We start from the raw sequence: 18420 nt of genomic DNA, 5'->3' as shown, positions 1-18420 counted from the left end.
CTACTCTGCTAGTTGTTCATAAAACCCTAACAATCCTGAGTTGAACTTAAATGTTGCCTTAGTCATTGAGCCCTTCTTCTAGATTTAGCTTTACATCTGCAGAGGAAAAGAAATGGATAAAAGATGGGATTCAAGGAGTAAAATGTAGGAGGATGCCAGAGACTGCGATATAGATGGAGAAACCAGAGTTAGAGTAAGAGCCAGAGTAGAAGATGAGAGAAACTTGAGAGTTATATACAACCAATTTTCTCATAGATACAGGGTTTCGTTGGGCGTTAGGTGTTCTATGGTTTGCAATTTTCAAATTTGTGCATTTACTTATAAAGACTTAAACAAGCTTCTTAGATATAAAGAAATCTCTGAGAGATTTGATTTGCCAGGTTCCAATGGAGATGAGGATTAGTGTTTGTACAATAGCCCACCACAAAATATTGCTGTTGGTTTCTTCACTTGTCTTCCGAAATTTTTCTTCACGCTCCTGAAGAAAAAAGGAAAAGCATAATTATTACCTTTTGGCATCTGTTGATCTGGGTTGACAAAAAAGTTTTTTCTTAACCATAAGGTCTTTACAAATCAAAACTGAGAGACAGACAGACTGTATCCTGAAGCAGAAAGGCAAACAGAGCTTTCCCTTGTTCACAAAAGAGATATTGTGCTAAATATGTTCCATTAGTACAGGTTTAAGCCTTTTTAGGTTTACAGTCACTTCCATACTGCAGTCAAGAACCTTTTTGCAGCCAAATTTCTTTTTTTAGGTAACTAGCTGACATATTTCAAACAGTCTGACTGCCTGCATACGTATAGAAAAGTGAAGACGATGGGTGTACACTTGCTTGAAGGAGGGCTTTCTTTCTAACTGCATGGAGATATGTAAAGATACACTCACTCATTTCCTTACCCGCTCCAATTAAGTACATGCACACAGACCAGCATGGAAACAACAGCTGGCAACATCTGCAGCATCAGTACCTGCCACCTGCTTAGCTGCTGTTACTGACTGACCAAGAAACTATATTTGGAAATTCCTGCTTTAAAATAACACCTGTTGCTATAAGCATGAGTTCACAGTGATTAATTAGTTTTTATATTCCACTTTAAAAATATTTTGCAAGGTAGGCTATTTTGGTTAAATACCAATAGATTTTTATGAGTTAGTTAAAAATAATACTGCAATTAAATAATAATACTTTATAAATCAATAAGCCTATGTACAATATATTTAACATTTCCATTAGGGAACATACATACTCTTTCATAGTTTTGTTCTTTGGATATGTGATGAATTTGCTCAATTAGATGTTCTAGTCTAAAGCTAACTTCATTCACTTTGTCTTTGGCTTGAACAACAGATTCATCCAAAAAATGTTCTCCAACTCTAATGTCCAAATGGATACGCTGCAAACAGAAAAAATATTCTCATTACTGTGTCTTCTGTGTTTTCATAATTTCTTAGAAAAAAAAGAAACAACAGATAATTTCCCTTTAAGCTCATTACAGGAAAACAGTTTTAATTGCTTACAGAATACTTCCTAAAATTAGAATCAGGTGGGATATCCAAAGTGTTTCTTCATTATATTTTTTAACTAATTAAACACATTCAAAATCTTCACTACTGTTGAGGCATTATTTTATGTTAGCATTGATTCAACCACCATGAAAATGTTTTCTGTTCTTTGTCCAAATCAGTTAAAAGAATGACCACCGCTAGGACTGCTCATTGCATTTCACATTTCATCCTAATATTGCAGAAATTATATTCTTCAGTGGTACTGCAGGAAGCTTTTTATAGATGCACTTTTAGATTTCCTCCACTAACAGTTAGGAATACAAGACTGGAAGGAGACCAGCTGAATCATTATTTGCAGTTTATCATAGGTGTTAAAACAGAACCATCCATAAGGTACCTTTTCCTTTCTCGGTTTATCTGGTATGAAATACCTCACAACATCCTATAAGCTATTGTATGATCTATAGCAAAAATGCCCCAAACCTGCTAAAAAATAGACCCATAGAAAGAAAAGAGAAGAATGGAACGTGCAGCATTATGCAACTTATTTTGGCATGAAAGAAAAAATTTACTAAAACTAATAGGAGAAAGTTCTCCTAGAAGCCAATTTGTACCTAAGAGAAAATAAATAATTTTAGCCAAACAGCTAATTTGCAGAAATCCTAGAGCTTGGTATTACCATGATAGAAGTTTGGTCTACTCAGACATCAACCACAAATAAAGGGCACATCTTCTTCCAGCTGCCTTAGAGTTAGCTAACTGAATATCCAGACATCCATCTCACAACCTTATGGAAGCCTTTGTCCATTCATTCATTTAAATTTGGTTTGAAGCAGTTCAGATAACCACCTATGCATCTGGTTCTTCCAGAAGACCACTTAATCTTTAACTTAGCTAGAGAATGTTTTTTCTTTTGTGATCTCTATTCCTGCAAACATAAAGAGCAATATTTTCCTTTTTCAATTCTGTGTTCTTAAGCTAACAAACCACCCTATTTAATATCTGTGCTATTAATGTACTCTCCCTGCACCGGTTCACTTCTTTTAAACACGATGACCAGAACTGTACATGGTGAATGCATCATGTAGAATTATATTAATACAGCTCCATCTATACCAGATAAAAATCTCCTGGTGTATCCTCAGAATCACATTCATGGTGTGTAGTTAACTATGACCAACCAATGCTTTATCCCCCTTACCCTCTCTAGTTGATGAGCTCCATAGGATTTTTTGTTATTAGAACCTAAGTATTTTTGCGATGTGTATGACTAAATTTCCCCTCATTTCCATAAAGCTGACCATAGGAACACCTTATTCCAGTGTAACAGCTCCACTTCAGTACTGTTAACTCTTCTCGGTTCTGTGTCATCTACATGTTCCCAAAGCATACATCTAGGATGAAACTTGGCCTAACTCACTTAACACATTTACAAGATGTTTATATCTAGCTGGTTCTCTAACTCTTTTGCTGTCAACTGGAAAAAAGTACTTCTACTTCTATTGAACTCTACTACTACTGTACTTCTACTTCTGCTGAAGTACATTAGAGCCATGATATCACTTCTGTTGGCTTCCTTTTTTTTTCCAAATCTGCATTAAGACCAACTTTGTTGGTAGTAGACAATATCAAGTATGCTAATATATTCTCAGTTTGAATATCTTTCAAAATTAAAACGTTAAATTTTCTTTAGGAATTCAAAGTTAGTGAAGACATGGAATATCTTTATGACAAGTATTTGTGTTAGTCAATCTTACATATCTATCTTTTTGAACCAAATTTTTGTTGATCAGAATCTTTCACATTCAAAGCACTGTACAAACATTAAATCACTCTATAGTTATTAGTCTTGCCTCTCTAATCTTGACTATTTAAATATCAGAACAGAGTCTTTATCTCTTCATCTTCATAATTCTAGGCTTGTCTTCTTTAGTTACTAGGAAATGTTGAATTATCTGCTAGAAGTTTACCAACTTCTAATCTAGTTTGTAATCTCTGCAGCTTGTAAACAATTGATACTATTACAACAAAGAATATTTAAGAAATTCACCTACCAGTTTACTTCCTGCAAAAGCCACAAATCTCGTGGAGTTAGACTGTAAACAGATAATATGCTCCCCAGATAGATAGGATGTAAAAGAAAATGTTCCTTGTGGCCCATACAGTTTTGACAATAGTACCTGTAATTTAGATATTATATATGTTTGGTCTGTATATTATAAATATCAATAAAACAATCAAAAAACAGTTCTGTGAATTGGATGTAAAAAGTAATCAATTAACCTTCTGACATTATTAAATTTATCTGAATTTCAGAATAGATTTAGAGAAAAATAAACAGTTTTAACTCACAGTGAACATTGAAATGTTGTACATTTCTGCAATGCACAAAAGCCAGTGCTAAAGCATTTAAAGTTTGAAAACTAAGACCTTGTCTATGCACAGAAAGAAATTGCCTGTTGCTGAAAAAGCTCAGGACCTCATGGCAACACAGGCAGCTGCTATGCGTGACGGCTGTATGCAGCCTCATGGTAATCCTGACTTTTGCAGTTTAATTTATCACTAGCCTTCCTTTCTGCTGCTCAAGTACATTCTGCACCATTTTACTTAATTAGTGAATTTTCATTTTTTTAAAACCTAACCTGTTTTCTCAGTTTTCACTTACTATTCTTAATGACACAGTTTCCCAAATCTGGTAGTAGTGCAAAAATTGTCCACACATGTAATTATCAAACATTGGCATTTCTGTTTACTTTGATAGAAATCACAAGGTGTTTATACCTTTCAGCATCAAAATACAGAACTAGCTGGTAGGCTGTAGATTAACCTTTTCCCCAAAAGTGCCTATTATTGTTAGGTAGTGCTGCCTGCCAGTGTCAAGTCAACTTATAAATCTACAGAAACATTCATAAAGCATGTTTACCTCAGCAGAAGGAGTTGTGACTGTCACAAACATTCCCAAACCAGGAGCAGATTCAAGAAATTCTTGTTTATGTATATCCCAGCGTTGTACTTGGTAATTCCCTAAAAAAAAAGATAGAAAAAAAAAATCTGTTAAATAAAAAATAGCTTATATTAATACCTTAATATTAAACATCTTTATTGCTTTTTCAGCAAAAAAATAAAGATAAATGATTAACAATAAAACAATATATGTATTTTATGTGCTTCTGATTAAAATTGCTCAGGGGGCACTTTATAACAGTGTGAAATGCAATAATGTTTTACTACACTAGCAAATGTCCTAGAATACTACAAAAATGGTTGATGAGCAAGTAATACTTTCTCATTACTCCTAATGCTCTGGTCAGATTAGCATACAGAAGGCATGCTGAGACCTCCGAAAGCATAAGTGTGCTGTATTCGAATTACATTTTTAGGATTGTCTTTCATATTTATCACTTTATTTATAAAAAAGATTATTATATATTATTTTTACTATCACCTTTCAATCTTACATTTACAGTCTTATAGATGAATTAAATGTGTTTGTGATATCCCAGGTGAAATGGAGCTGTAGTACATCTTGAATTGCTTCTTTCCAGACCAGCGTTAATCAAAAAAGTAACTCTTCCATTCAGATGGTGGAAACCACGTTACAGAAATTCTGGTATGAATGAGTAAATTAGTCAGTATGTATAGAACATACATTGAAGCAGAAATTCCACTGCTGTAGAATTAGAAGACAATCTTTTTCTTTGTCTAGTCAGTTAAGCACTCTGGAAACCCACATTTTTTAGTGTGATGGATACACACAAATGTGTGAGGACATTACAACTAGCCCCTGCTGCGGGGAGTTATTTTCAGTGTGCCCTCTTTCTCATCACCATGGGTTTACCTTATTTATCAATCACAGATTTTCCTGTTACATTACAAGCTATCTGTACTATCGCATAGGTTAGATCATCGTATAGCATTGACAGGTACCTACCAATTACCAGTGTGTCACTGGGAACGTCTTCGATTATACATTTCTCTTCTCTTTCTCCACTGTGAAAATACAAAGCAAGTGAAAAAGAAATCCCAAAGTTCATCAGAAATCCTATTAATTGGATTTTCATGGTTTTTACGTATCCCAGTTGTACTGCTTTTGAAGATAACTATTTACAAATGTATGTAGTCCTGTGGTCATTCCTTGTTTGCTGCTTATCAGTGTATTTTTGAGGGGAAAAAAAACTGTGAGAAAAGGCAGCTGGTGGTTACACATTTATAAATAACTACAGTATGTTCTGCAGAATGAGATAACATGAAAAAGGCTTGTTAAATCTTTCTTTTTTCTCAGCATCTAGATTAAAATTTTACTTTATATACATGAAACTGGAAAGGACCTCTCAGGTACTTGAGATCAGTTCCGTAGATTACTGTAAGCAACCACATTGCCTATCTCTTTCCATAAACTGCTCAATTTTCAACTTAAATGAACTTGTTAACTTATATTTCACATTTATTCTCGGTTATTATTCCAGAACTTTGCTCCTCTTGTAATTTCCAACCTAAACCATTGGACATACGTATACACCTGTACAAAACCCATAGGGACTACATAAAAAGGCTGAAAGAAATATGAAGAAGAAAGCCAAAAGACCAAAATAAAAGCCAAAATAATAAAATTAACAATTTCTGAATAAGATTTTTTTATATATAAGAATGCCTTTCTCTTAGATACTGCCTAATAGATTCTCTAAAAAAAGTTATAGTGTAAATTAAATAATGATAGAGGGGTTTATTATTACCCTTTTTACTGATATAGACCAAACAACCTATGTGCCTCATGACGAACTCAGTTACCGCTTAAGTGTTTCATGCCCAAAAACCTGAGATCACTGTGTCTGAAAGGTTGGCCTCAATGTGAGAGGAGATGTGGTCATTTTCCAGCAGGGAGGACCCACCTATGGGATCATTTCCAGCAGGGAGGAACCACCTTTGAGTTCATTTTCCCCTTCAGAAACTTGCTACACTCCTGTTGTCTCTGTAGTTTGATCACTGAGTCTCTCCAACCCTGCCATATTCCTCAGCAGCACTCGGCATTTGCAGATGAAATCGTTCAGGCACTTCCTTGAATGGGTCTTTGATGAACCTCTTAGTTCACTTCAGAGTTCTGTCACCTTGACTTCAGAGCATGGGATATAAAGTACCTCTGCTGCACACACGCGTGCCATGTAGGTGGTACACAGTGTCGTAGACAGGGAAACCACCATCTCCTTGCTGGAATTGTACCAGCATTTATTTTGCTTGAAAAGGTGGTAGTAGTTGGATTTTATGTTTTGTTTTCATACAGCTGTCAAATGCTCAGCTGCGTAAGTCGCACCCTCAACCCTATGCACACACCGAAGGATCCTGACTAGCCCTTTTCCCTTATTGCTCAACACCTCCTCTGAATTCTCCTTTCAAGTTCCTAATAAAATGTCCCATTTGCATTTAGTGTTATTTGGTGACACCTATTCATTAGTAAATAAAACTACGTTGGTCTTCCTATCCATTTCTGAGCAGTCCTGAGAATCTGCTTTAGCAGGAAATGCGTTCTGCTAGCGCTGGTAGCTGAAGAATTGGCTCCATCATAACATAAGAACATGTACTTTCCTAGTTTCAAGGAAGGAAGTTGGACAGCAACTCATCTTCAGTATCTGTAAACTAAATACCTAAAATTTCCAGACAGTAACTCTTACTGATTTTTTCACTTCTGCTGGTTTATTGCTCTTTACTGCACATGCTATCTATAAAGGTATATATAAAGGTATCTAATAAAGGTGTCTCAGTAAAAAATGGTTTTGTCTAACAATGACACAGGCTCACAATCATCAGAAGCTTAGCCCATTCCACAGTATGAAGTATCTTCACAGAATCTCTAGCAAAAGTATTAGTTCACATCCAGCAAAAGACAACATTCCTATACTGATAACGAGATTGCTGAAGATGAGGAGCCTTGATTCCTTAAACATAAATTCTTTTTCTTTGACTCCATATGGTTAATGATAGAGGGATACAAATTGCATCTCATGCCCATTGAATCCCTAGGAGTCTCCAGGGTGATATTAGGACGCCATTACTACTTTAGAATTTATCCATCAGAAATAATTTTAGATTATACAGAAGCTCATCATATAATTGGACTTTTACCCCTTCACCACAGGGAGATCTTGACTGACATGCACCTGCATAAATTCTCATGCCATACTGTACTTGCAGGCAGTATGCGTTTCTCTGCAGATTGTGAGCTACTTAAGCAATCATCCTTTTATCTTTTCATTGACTACTCAAGGTTTCCAAGATTCCGTGTTCCAACTGTAGAACACAAGATGTACAAGGGGATGCCACTTTATCCTTCGCTTTGCCCAGACCAGCTGGGACAGAGGCATTACTTCTGTACTTTTGGCTAGCAAATGCTAACATGGTAGAGCTGCTGGACTTCAAACAAAGAAAAATAAGTCAGCCTCCCAGTGATGAGGTTGTCCTGTGGGATATTGAGAGCTTTTTTGTCTCAGGTATTCACAGTACCTGTAAATCACCATGGACACAACTTCTGCATACTGCATGCCATTAAACAGGATTTGGCTGACTTCAGAATTGCGTGTTAGATTTAGATTTATGTTCTGATCACATTAAATATTGTCATGGAATAGTCTGAGTTACTTTATTATATTGGATCATTTGTAACAGTTCAGGTATTCCCAATGTACTTCAATTACCTGGGACTGGGAATATCATGAAATGGACTTTTTTGCGTTCAATACAATCAAGTACTCTCAGACCTTTTGCTCTCACTCCAGTTATGTCCTGATGGGGACAGTGCTCATTCAGTGATCAGAAAGGCTGGCATATGCTTTCCCTCCTGATCTAGAAGTTAGGCATACATTAGTTTCCATGACCACTCTTAACTTAGGCAGTGTGGCTAGGATATTAGAGCTATTTTTCAATTAATTCAAGACTGTATCTCCCAAAAATTATCTTGAACAACAGACCCTGTGCCATTTTGACAATTGCCTGCAACATTTCACAGCAGGCTCGGTGAATGAGTTTTGGTCAGTTAGAGTTGGCCCACTTACATAGTACACTTATATAGTATGGCCCTCTGCTACAGCTTCTCAGCTGTGGGAAGGCATATTTACTTAGCAAAACGGAACAGGGCCTCAAACTGCAGTTAGTAAGTTTGTTTCACACACACACCCTGGACATCCTTCCCAGTCATTGTGGAGTATTTGGTGGAACGAGGTGTCTGCTCTCTTCTTTAGTCCACCTAAGGCTTATGCAACCAACATTTATGCTATGGTACCAGAGAGAGCTTTTCAGTTCAGTTCAGTCCAGTTCAGTCCAGTTCATAGAACATATCAGTCCTTCCCGTATCCTGACTTATCTACAAAAGTACCCTGTTTTTTTCCTAGTCATTAACTGCCAATGCTGGATTGGATGTCTACAGAGAAGCCACAGCCCATAGAAAAGCATAAATACAGAGGCAGCTTCAGCTGACATTCCCACCTCCTAGGAGACAATAGGGAGAGCTTTCATGTGTTCACAGCTAACTGTCCCTAAATTCCTTAAGGTACTGGACAAGTTGTTCTCAGTAATGAGGTACCCTATGCCACTATAGGAACTGAATTTGGTGTTCATGGTTTTTGTAGGACCACAGTTCAAGTCTATGATTACTTTTTTTGCTGCTACACTTACCTGTAACTGTGTCTTCTATTCCACAAGAATATCTGCCAAGGCATTGAAGCTTATTCTTCCTACAAAACATTCTTGCTAAAAAAAATTTGTTTACAAATCCATTTCAAGTTTCCTCCAAAAGTTTTTTTCTGAGATTAGTTTAACCCAGAATTTAATTTACCTATTTCCTTCCATAAATCTCATGTAATTAGGGCCACAGCATCTTGGCTGCCAGCCATCTGTAACACTGTGTGTAAGGGAAAAGGGAGGAAGAGCATCTGTGTTTCTTCATTGCCCCGAAATTTTTAAGAGAAATCCAAGACTGCCCTGAAAGTAAAAGCTACAAAGGCCTGGCTATATCCACACAGGGATCACCTACCTCAGTAATCAGTTTAATAAAGATAGGTTATAAGAAATGTGCTCCATCATTAAAACGTGCTCCTCTAGAACCCACTGTATCCACAGTCTTGCCAAGAAATGTCTCCATCCTTGGTGTTCACAAAGTGAATACCTGGAACTGTATTTATGACCAAACATTAGACTGCCACAAGGGCACCATTAAAGGATTCTATATTTCCCAAGGTCTCCTGAAGTCACTGCTTACAAAAAGCCCCATATCCAGGTAACTGACTGGATAGGAAAACTCTGCTTGAAGAAACCCGCAGTGTATATTAATGTATGTAAACACTCTAAAATAGAAAAATTATTTATCAATAACTGGAGTTCCCTGAAACGTGTTGGCCTTCTACATGTTCACTTCCCTTTCTACTCCACCTCCCTCTCTCGTCCTTTCTCCTTCAGTGTCCTTTGGGAAACTTTTGGCTTCAGGAGTTTGAGTAAACACTGGGATGCCTCCACTATCAAATCACATCTAGGACTGAAATCCTAGATTCAGGTCGTATGTACAGTTATGAATGCTGATACTCTTCTGCTGCACCTAGCGCTTTAGTTGTCCTGGACATGTAAAGAAGCAAAACTCCAGTGGTTAGAGAACTTCCAGGAAGGTTCCTCCAAGGTTACCTTGTAGTTTGTGGGTTTGTTTTCCCTAAATCATAATTTTGATCTGCATCTGATTTCTGCCCAAGACCTTTATTGAGTTTAGTCTATCACCAGTTTATTAATTAATTTGAAATTAGTTCCTGTCCTCAAAGAATATTTAAAGATATATTTCAAGATATGTTTAGTTTTCTACAATGGTAATCACTGTGTAACTATATAGTAAATAAGTTTAAAACAAAAGAAAACAGAATGGGCAAAAATGAACATAAGAAAGAAAAGATTTGAAAAGGCAGAGAAATTAACTAAACACAAAATATGAAAATGGCAATGTAATAACACTATTTCCATTCTAGAATGGAAACAGGTAAACCTGAAAAAAATAGATATAATAAAAAAAGTAAGTGAAACAATTTTGAAAAACAGGCAACAGTGGGAATGAGAAGAATGCAAGATGTAGAAATTCCTGTACTGGGCTCTAACAACTGTGTGTTTATCAGCATTTGCAGGACAACTTAGTCTAGCCTGATAAAGTTTCAAATTTATTTGGGGCTTTGCAAGATTTATCTCCTGGAAAATATTACACAGAACATTTTAAATGTTTCAACCCTACAGAGAATACAGTGTGCTCCTTTAAGTACATAATAAATTTTTTGATATTTGGCATATTGCAAGAAGAACCTACTCAAATCAACGTCTCCTGTTCAATATCTGTGCTGTATATTTGTAAAATTGCAGTGTGCTGTAAAAGTTTTGTGGGCTGACTGTAAACATATTCTATTGAACAGTGTTATTCCAAAATCCTTTTCCTAGCTTGTAGCCACAAGTCTTTATAAGCCATATGTTACATTCATCTTATAACGGTTATTTGAGCATTAAAACTTGCAGTCAGGAAGAGTTTCTGACATACTGTGTTTTGTCATATCTGTGTATGCCTCAATTTTAGATAATATTAAAACATTGTTAAGTTTTCTCTGTAAAAAAGTTAGGATGATACAAATAGCAGCAAACACATTTAAAGAAATAGGGACATATTTACTGCGTATCTAAAAGCTGGTATAATTTATGTTATGGTCAACAGTGTTAACTTTGAGATAGCTGTCTCATGAGGGACACACAGCAACAGTCAGTCAGTGTTTAAATCTCAGCTAACACTTTTAGTTAAGTTCAGAGATTTTCTACTGGTATCCATATTTCTGATTTTTTCTAGTCATTTTGTTGGCCGAGTGTCCTCATGACAGTTATTTTTCTTATTTTTGAGAAAACAAAAGAAAAAGAAAGACATTTTCTTGTATTCATAAGTCTCAAGACAAGTTTACTCAGTTATATTATTGTCTTAACCATGCTGCAAACATCTGGTCACTAAGTTATGCAAGTAGTTTCTGAAGAAATGAATGTTAAACATGTTTAGAAAGACGACAAAAATGCCAATAAATTATAAAAACATAATTTAGAGAAAAAATTAATTTCTAGGTATAAATAGCTGTAGATCTACAAATTACAGTATTTAAGAACGTTATTAGTTTAGATTTTGTGACAGAAAGATTTTGACATGTGTGAAGTATAATCTTTCCGAATGTCTTCTTTTCTGCCACTAGAGGGTACTCCAAGAACTTACAGTATATTTATAGCAAGGATTTATTTGGGGTTTTTTGGTCTGCAAATGATCAAGCACTGTTGTGATACTAAACCTTAGGAATTTAACCCCCAAAAAACTTGATATTAAACAACAACTTTCAAAACCAGCCTAATATACCTTTTCAGCAAAATAGTGCTGCGCACCCAAATTATAAGGAGCGTTGACTGACATGTAGTTGAGATTTAGTTGAACTTATCCTACTTTTAAATTATCTAAATTATTATCTTTTCTTTATTTCAGACACAGTTCTCTGGTTCACATCCTGTTTCTTCATCCAGATTTGGACAAGGCATTCCATTATTGGCAGGCTGAAGAAGTACAAAACGAGTTCTGATCTTGGTCCCTGTTTTTCTGCAAAGACCTCTACAGAGACCCCAGGAAGACCATTGTGAAACCTCACAGTCCAGTGGTGTTTCTGCAATATACACCAAAAAAAAAAAAAGGTAATTTTACATAAATTTATGCTTAAGGCAAACACATAGTTAGCAAAGCATTGAGCAGTAGCGATCAAATAGTGTCCTTTCTTATACAAAAATACACTGGTTATTAATAAAATCCATATGTTGCTTCATAAATAAAAATGTCTGTTTCCAGCTACTAAGCTCATTGACACTGTTGTTATTATTATTATTTTTATAATGGCAGAGTAGAGACTGTCTGAGGTACTATATCAGTAGTGCAGCAAATTATTTATTGAACCGAAAATATAGAATTCCTATCAAATAGAACTGTGCTTAAAATAATTACATTCAAAAGATTGCATTAAAAACCATCTTCTGTCAATTTTATAACTCATTTGCCTTTGCATGGCTTACTAAAAACACTGGGATTAAAGTTTTTCTCTGGTTTATTTAGGCACACTTATATTTCTTTGCAGATAGCTATTGTTCCTATAGTTGTTCATATCGAATTCCATTTAACTTTGGTTCCAGTCTGCTTCAGAAATGAAGAAAAGTCCCATTTTTTATCATTAAATCATCTTGCTATTGTTTGGTATGTACACTACAGTTCCCTTTGTCAATAAAGATATTCTGTCACTAGAAGCTTTTTAATACTAAAAGGGTTTTCAATATAGTTTTAATTTACTGCAAGAAAATAAGCCAGAAACTCTAAATTACTTTTCTTAACATATACTTTCATTGAAAATATCTCTCATAAAAATGCAGATGATTATTCCTTAGCAGGTTAAACAAAAATATTGCTTCTCACAGAAAATTGCATCAAAACTGTATTGGAGCATTTGTGGGTAAAATAGGTGAAATAGGTGCGCAGAAATCCAGCTTTAAATGCTGTACTTTATATGTGACCTCTGGTATAAATTTCTGGTATTACAGTGGCACTCACTTCAGTGCTGATCACTCATTCCCATGTTTCCAGTGTGAATGAGGGACAGTTTGGTAATTAAATCTGTCCTTTTGATTCTGAAATATGTTTTGAACAGACAGATTTACTGGTTAATACACAATAAAGTGTGGATATATGATTAAAATTATTTCTTAAATGCCATGCTTTAAATGCATTGTTTTAAACTTATATCCTAAAAAGGGCCAAATCTTCTTTTCAAATGGTATGGGAAAGGCACATGACTGAAAATGAGATAGGTAGCACTCACTTTGCATATGTCTTGTTTACTATTAGAAATTCATTAAAACACTATAAATGGATAGAGAAGTGCATTTATTAAAGTATAAATCAAGTATTATTAGCTGTGTAGTGAATGAGCTTTGTTTTAGTGATTGTGAGGTGATTTTAGCACAGAGCTAGAGGCATACAACCTTCAGACTTACTCTGGAGAAGCAGAAGAAACTCTTCAAGCATGGCAGCTATTCTAGGAATACATTGGGGATCTAGCTTATTGCTGGCCCAAAAATAGTATTTAGGATGTCAGTCTTCTTATTCTTAACTCTTCCACTTACCCTTTGTAAAACTCCTCTAGAAAAGTATAAAGAGATAATCTCGTTGGACACTGTCCAGCTGCTATCTTTCACTTAGAGAAAATACAGTATTTGTTAATTTGGAGATTTGAAAATACCCTTAAGACTGACTTGAGTCAGTAATTTTTATGTCTTCCTATCTAAACAAGGTTATTAGCTAATATTCTTAAGAAAAGGAAAAATGAGAAAGAACATTTTTGTTGTCAGGATGTATGTTTCTATCACAAACATGTGATAGAATCTATTGATTTCTATCAAATCTTATTGCACATAACTATCAAGCCCTCTGACCCAGAGAGACAACAATAACAGTTCTTTTGCTCTGTTGTCATGTAAAAACTTAAGGACGAGTATTTCCTTCAAAGTTGCAAAATTCGGGTCAAACATTGTTTATTTCTCATAAAATTCACCGATCTATACTGCTGCTAAGTCTTGAGTAACCTTCACTGTGGAGATAACCCAAGCCTTTGAACCACAGCTCAGATATGAAAACCCCTCCTTATTCTTTCAGGGATTCTCTTTTATGTCAAGTGGCTTGTTTTATTTCCCATGTGTGAGTCTGGAAAGTATTCCAGGGCAGATAGGAGAATATTCTGCCTAATCCCCTGTTTCACCCACATCACCTGCCAGATTTCCATGTATTTTCTGAATGAATGGAAATAACAGAATTGAGCATATTCAAGTACTAATCACTTACCTGAGACAGAATCTATTATTTCATTGCTTTTAGGTGGAAGATCAAGGTAAGGTGCAGGAAGACCCAGTTGGTTTTTCTTTAATTTCACCATTGTTACTTGAGCGATAGGTGGCAAAATTTTGAGTCTGGGATAATAAAATGAGTTTGCTGGGTGACTTGGGGAGGAACAAGTGATCTGTGAAATAAGAAGGGGAACCTTAAAGAAACTACATCTTATTAGTAAGAAGACAACTGTAAAATCATGTTTACACATAATGCTAATACTTTTTGGCAAGTAAAATGCATATCACTAGTTTCTATGAACCTTGGTTCATACAACTAGTGCTGGTAATCCCAGAATTTTTGTGCATAATGCTTTGAGACTGGGCACAACAAATTGTGCCAACCTTTGGATAGAGGACTGCGGTGGGAGGTACTGAAAACAGAGCAATGCATGAAATGGTTTGATGGGAAGAAGTGGATGTTACTACAAGGGAGAATACAAGAGTATAAATAATAACATTAGGTATGTTGTAGCAGCTGTCATACGGGTGTAGGAGGCCAAATGTATTGTTTTCCAGCCTCTCTGCTCCTTTTCTCATTACTCATTACCACAGCATTTGGCTCTAGAAAAACTGACCTTAAAGAAAGGACTGACTGAATGCTTATAGTATTCAAAACATTTGAATCAAAATGTTCTGTTCCCCAGCACCCTTAAATGACAAAAGCGAAGTATGAAGCATATAGAGTATTGAGCAAGCAAAAGAGAAAGTGGGGTCACTGCAGCAGCAATGGAGAAGTTCTCCTCTTCTTTCCCTTAGCTCCTTTCCCAGTAACAGTTTCAGGTTTCAGCAATGCTTTTAGCTGAAAACTCCTCCCTCCATCGGTATTCACTACAAAGAATTTTCCTGGTTAGATACATGTTTAGTGATGCCATGACTGTTAATATTTTTATTTTCCTGGTGTTTTAAGAATTGTTACAAATAATCTAGAAATAGTAAGCTTTTACAGAAAATACTTTAAATGTAGAGCCAAATTTTCACGAACCATCTGCATTTACCTAATACATTTTAAAGATACAGAAAATAAACAAAAGCGGTAGGGTCATCAACTATGTAATAAATCCATATAGAGAGAGCATCAGCAGTCTCAAATACCAAAACTGTGGAGTCATAGGATAGTTCTCTTTTAAAGGGAGGACTCAAAACATAGAGTTATGAAGTGCTAAACTATGTATATACACGTACCTCTGTAACTGTGTCCTGAGGAATAGTGGCAAAGTTTGGGGAGGAAAATGTGAAACCGCTATCAGTTCCTGCATCATATGGAAATAGATCTACTGAGACTTCCTCCATCCAGTGGTCTCCTTCACAGAGATTTAGGCTGTCAATACCCACAAACCAGTCAGGGCTTGGAACAATTCGTACAACAAATGAAACCTAATGAAACAAAATGATCCATCAGAATTGCATCACTTATTTCAAAATGATCCAGTCCTGGTCATAGTAATTTTAACTTAAAATTTTGAAAGAAATGTCATTATGCTCTTCTACGTTATAGAACCTGTACCATGCTCCCTGAAATGCGACATGCTTTTTAGTAACTCTTTGCATTATGTTGTTCCTACAAGTGGGAACTCACATATTTAATTTTGTATGCTAGTGACATAAAATAAACTTTTAAGATTAATATGTACATTTACTTACTAAGGGATGTCTTGAATGCACTTCTAATTCAGTAGAGGTTTGTCCTGTACCACTGGAAATGGCAGGAGCAGAGAAGATTCCATGTACACTCTGAATTTTCTCTCCAGCTTCTTCTATTTCTTTCATTAATACCCATGCTTCACCCTTTTCAGCAAAATCACGTACACCATTGCTGGCATATTCATTTTTTTTCCACATGCTGTAGTCAGAACTATGAGTAACACCTATTTGAGTGAATACATGGCATGACATAAAAGTCTGGTTCAGATTGTCCCTATTTCTTCAATTTCTCTGTTTTATTTCTGAGGTTAAAAAAATTGCATATAAAAATGAGTGAACACTAAAACATTTGGTTTATCACTGTTTGTTTCAGCTGCAGCCAATTGAAAACAGGAGTCAACTGAAAACAGTTGTAGGGTTTTGAAAGCATTGTGGATACTTCAATTTCTGCATTTCATTCGTAGTAACTTTGGCTGTTTTTTTCCTTTTCCATTAGTTATCTTAAAATTTACTATTAAGAAGAAAAAAGCTCACAGCGATCAAGAGATTTATCTGTTCTTAAAACTGTACATTCTTCACTTACCTAGCATTGATGACCACTGTGCTGGAGGCCTGTAAAGCGGATACTGCTTGGGGAAAGCAGTCTGACTCCATTTCCCTGTAAAGATTATGCTGTACTTAGCAAGTTCCTCTGCTGTGCAAATAGAATCATCACCCACAGGCAAGCTGCTGGCATAACCTAGTATTGTTACAAGCAGTGTCCAGATAACTTTACAGGAGCAGTAGACAAACATCAGGTTTTCCATTCCCTTCCACACAAAAAGAAAAAAAAAAAAATGTTAGCTGTATTAGTCACTCTAAACTCAAAATTCAAGAACAGTTACCTAATAAAATGCAATGTACAGTAAGTTACAATCAAAAAGAAAGCATATATCTGTAACACTAAAAATTGTTATGCTTCTAAAAGCATTATTGTAATGCTTTCAGATTTGATATTTCCATGCTATATACTACAAATCTGTAACTCTACCTGGGACAAGTGTTTCCAATGAAAATAAAAATATCTTAACCTTGTCCATAGTACTACCTCTGAGAAAAATCTGTTTCTGATTTTCTTTTGAAATCTTATTAGAGTCACATCTTGAATTAATTAGGGTAGCAACTGTTTCTGTGGAAAACATTAGTGGTATATTTATTCTTCTAAAGATTAAATTGCAGGTTACTTTGCCAAAAGAAATGATTTATTTTAAATTTGTGTTCTGCAAAGGCTTTTTTATGGCATAACATTTAAAGTCAAATACATTTCATACTTATATAAATTACTTTGCTGTCTTAACTTGTGCATTAAAAATACATTGTAATTGCTTCAGATTGTTTAAGCTACACAGTTGTTAAAAAATAATACTTTTTAAAAGTTGCTGTCATAGGTTGTGCAAATTTTGTTTTTAAATTAATATGGTAATTGCATCAGACTGTTGAACTCCAGCAATTGTTTAAAATAACAGCCTTAAAAACTTATTTTTAAATGCTTTTGTCCTTTGAGACAACTATACAAATACAACTAAAACGCTAATAATATATTAATTTGTAAAAAGAGCTGTGAATACTCACTAAATATTTCCTCTGGAGCACTGGTAGGGGGAGAGCACCTGCTTTTGCTGGCAGCTGAGTTGGTCTGCAAGAGAAGACAGTAGGAGTCTTGCTATTTATGCCTGGAGAGGGTCCCTTTGGTCCAGCAATTATTGTAATCTTTAGACTTTCCAGGTTTGCAGAAAGCATGCCATCTTCTTGTTTGCAGTCTTTTTGGATGGACTATCAGAGGTTTCCTGTTTGTCAACTGGTTCAGGTTCCTGTCAGAAGACTGTGATGCCGAGTAGACAAAATGCTTTAAAAAAATACCTTGGATTCTTAATAACAGTTTCAGCTTTCTGGTGCCTTTACAGTTCTCTGCTCTTATTAATGCCTCCAAGCTACACAAATGAACTGATTCCAACACTGAAATAGTTCTAGTGAATACACTTTAAATGAGAAGCATGTTTTCTTGTAAGTTTTATTGTCTGACAGATGCTTCTTCCAAACATTTACAGAGAGCTTGCTCACTCTCACACACCATATGTATGTGTTCAAATAAAAGGGGTGAGGCAGCTAAAAAAGTCAAGAGGAAAAAAAAGTTACATTTCATAATTGCACATACTCACACAGACTGTGTCTCCTGCAAATATGAATTAATTTAAAGTAGTACAGTGTATATTTTTGTGTTCTACAGTACCGTATGCTGGATGATGAAAGGGCTCTGTAACATTGTGGTTTCTTTGGAAAGA

At 35.5% G+C, this 18420-nt stretch overlaps 2 protein-coding genes across 2 annotated transcripts; both read right to left on the bottom strand.

Annotated features, from left to right (window-relative positions):
- Nucleotides 1-328: 328 nt before the first annotated feature.
- On the bottom strand, nt 329-5568 carry LOC104135243 (transmembrane emp24 domain-containing protein 11). The gene is made up of 5 exons (XM_009648868.2): nt 5439-5568; nt 4431-4531; nt 3562-3687; nt 1249-1395; nt 329-478 (listed from the first exon to the last, which is right to left on the bottom strand). Exons 1-5 carry the CDS (start codon nt 5566-5568, stop codon nt 329-331), a joined length of 654 nt encoding a protein of 217 aa, XP_009647163.1.
- A 6451-nt stretch (nt 5569-12019) lies between these two features.
- SPON2 (spondin 2) lies at nt 12020-17878 on the bottom strand. The gene is made up of 6 exons (XM_009648867.2): nt 17711-17878; nt 16683-16908; nt 16100-16323; nt 15641-15832; nt 14415-14589; nt 12020-12198 (listed from the first exon to the last, which is right to left on the bottom strand). The coding sequence occupies exons 1-6, from the start codon at nt 17876-17878 to the stop codon at nt 12020-12022; spliced, it is 1164 nt and encodes a 387-aa protein (XP_009647162.2).
- Nucleotides 17879-18420: the final 542 nt, after the last annotated feature.

This window comes from Egretta garzetta, unplaced genomic scaffold, assembly GCF_000687185.1.
Source record: "Egretta garzetta isolate BGI_Z169 unplaced genomic scaffold, ASM68718v1 scaffold241, whole genome shotgun sequence".
NCBI lineage: Eukaryota > Metazoa > Chordata > Aves > Pelecaniformes > Ardeidae > Egretta > Egretta garzetta.
Note: the sequence above shows the minus strand (reverse complement) of the source record. Positions and strands in the feature narration are given on the sequence as shown.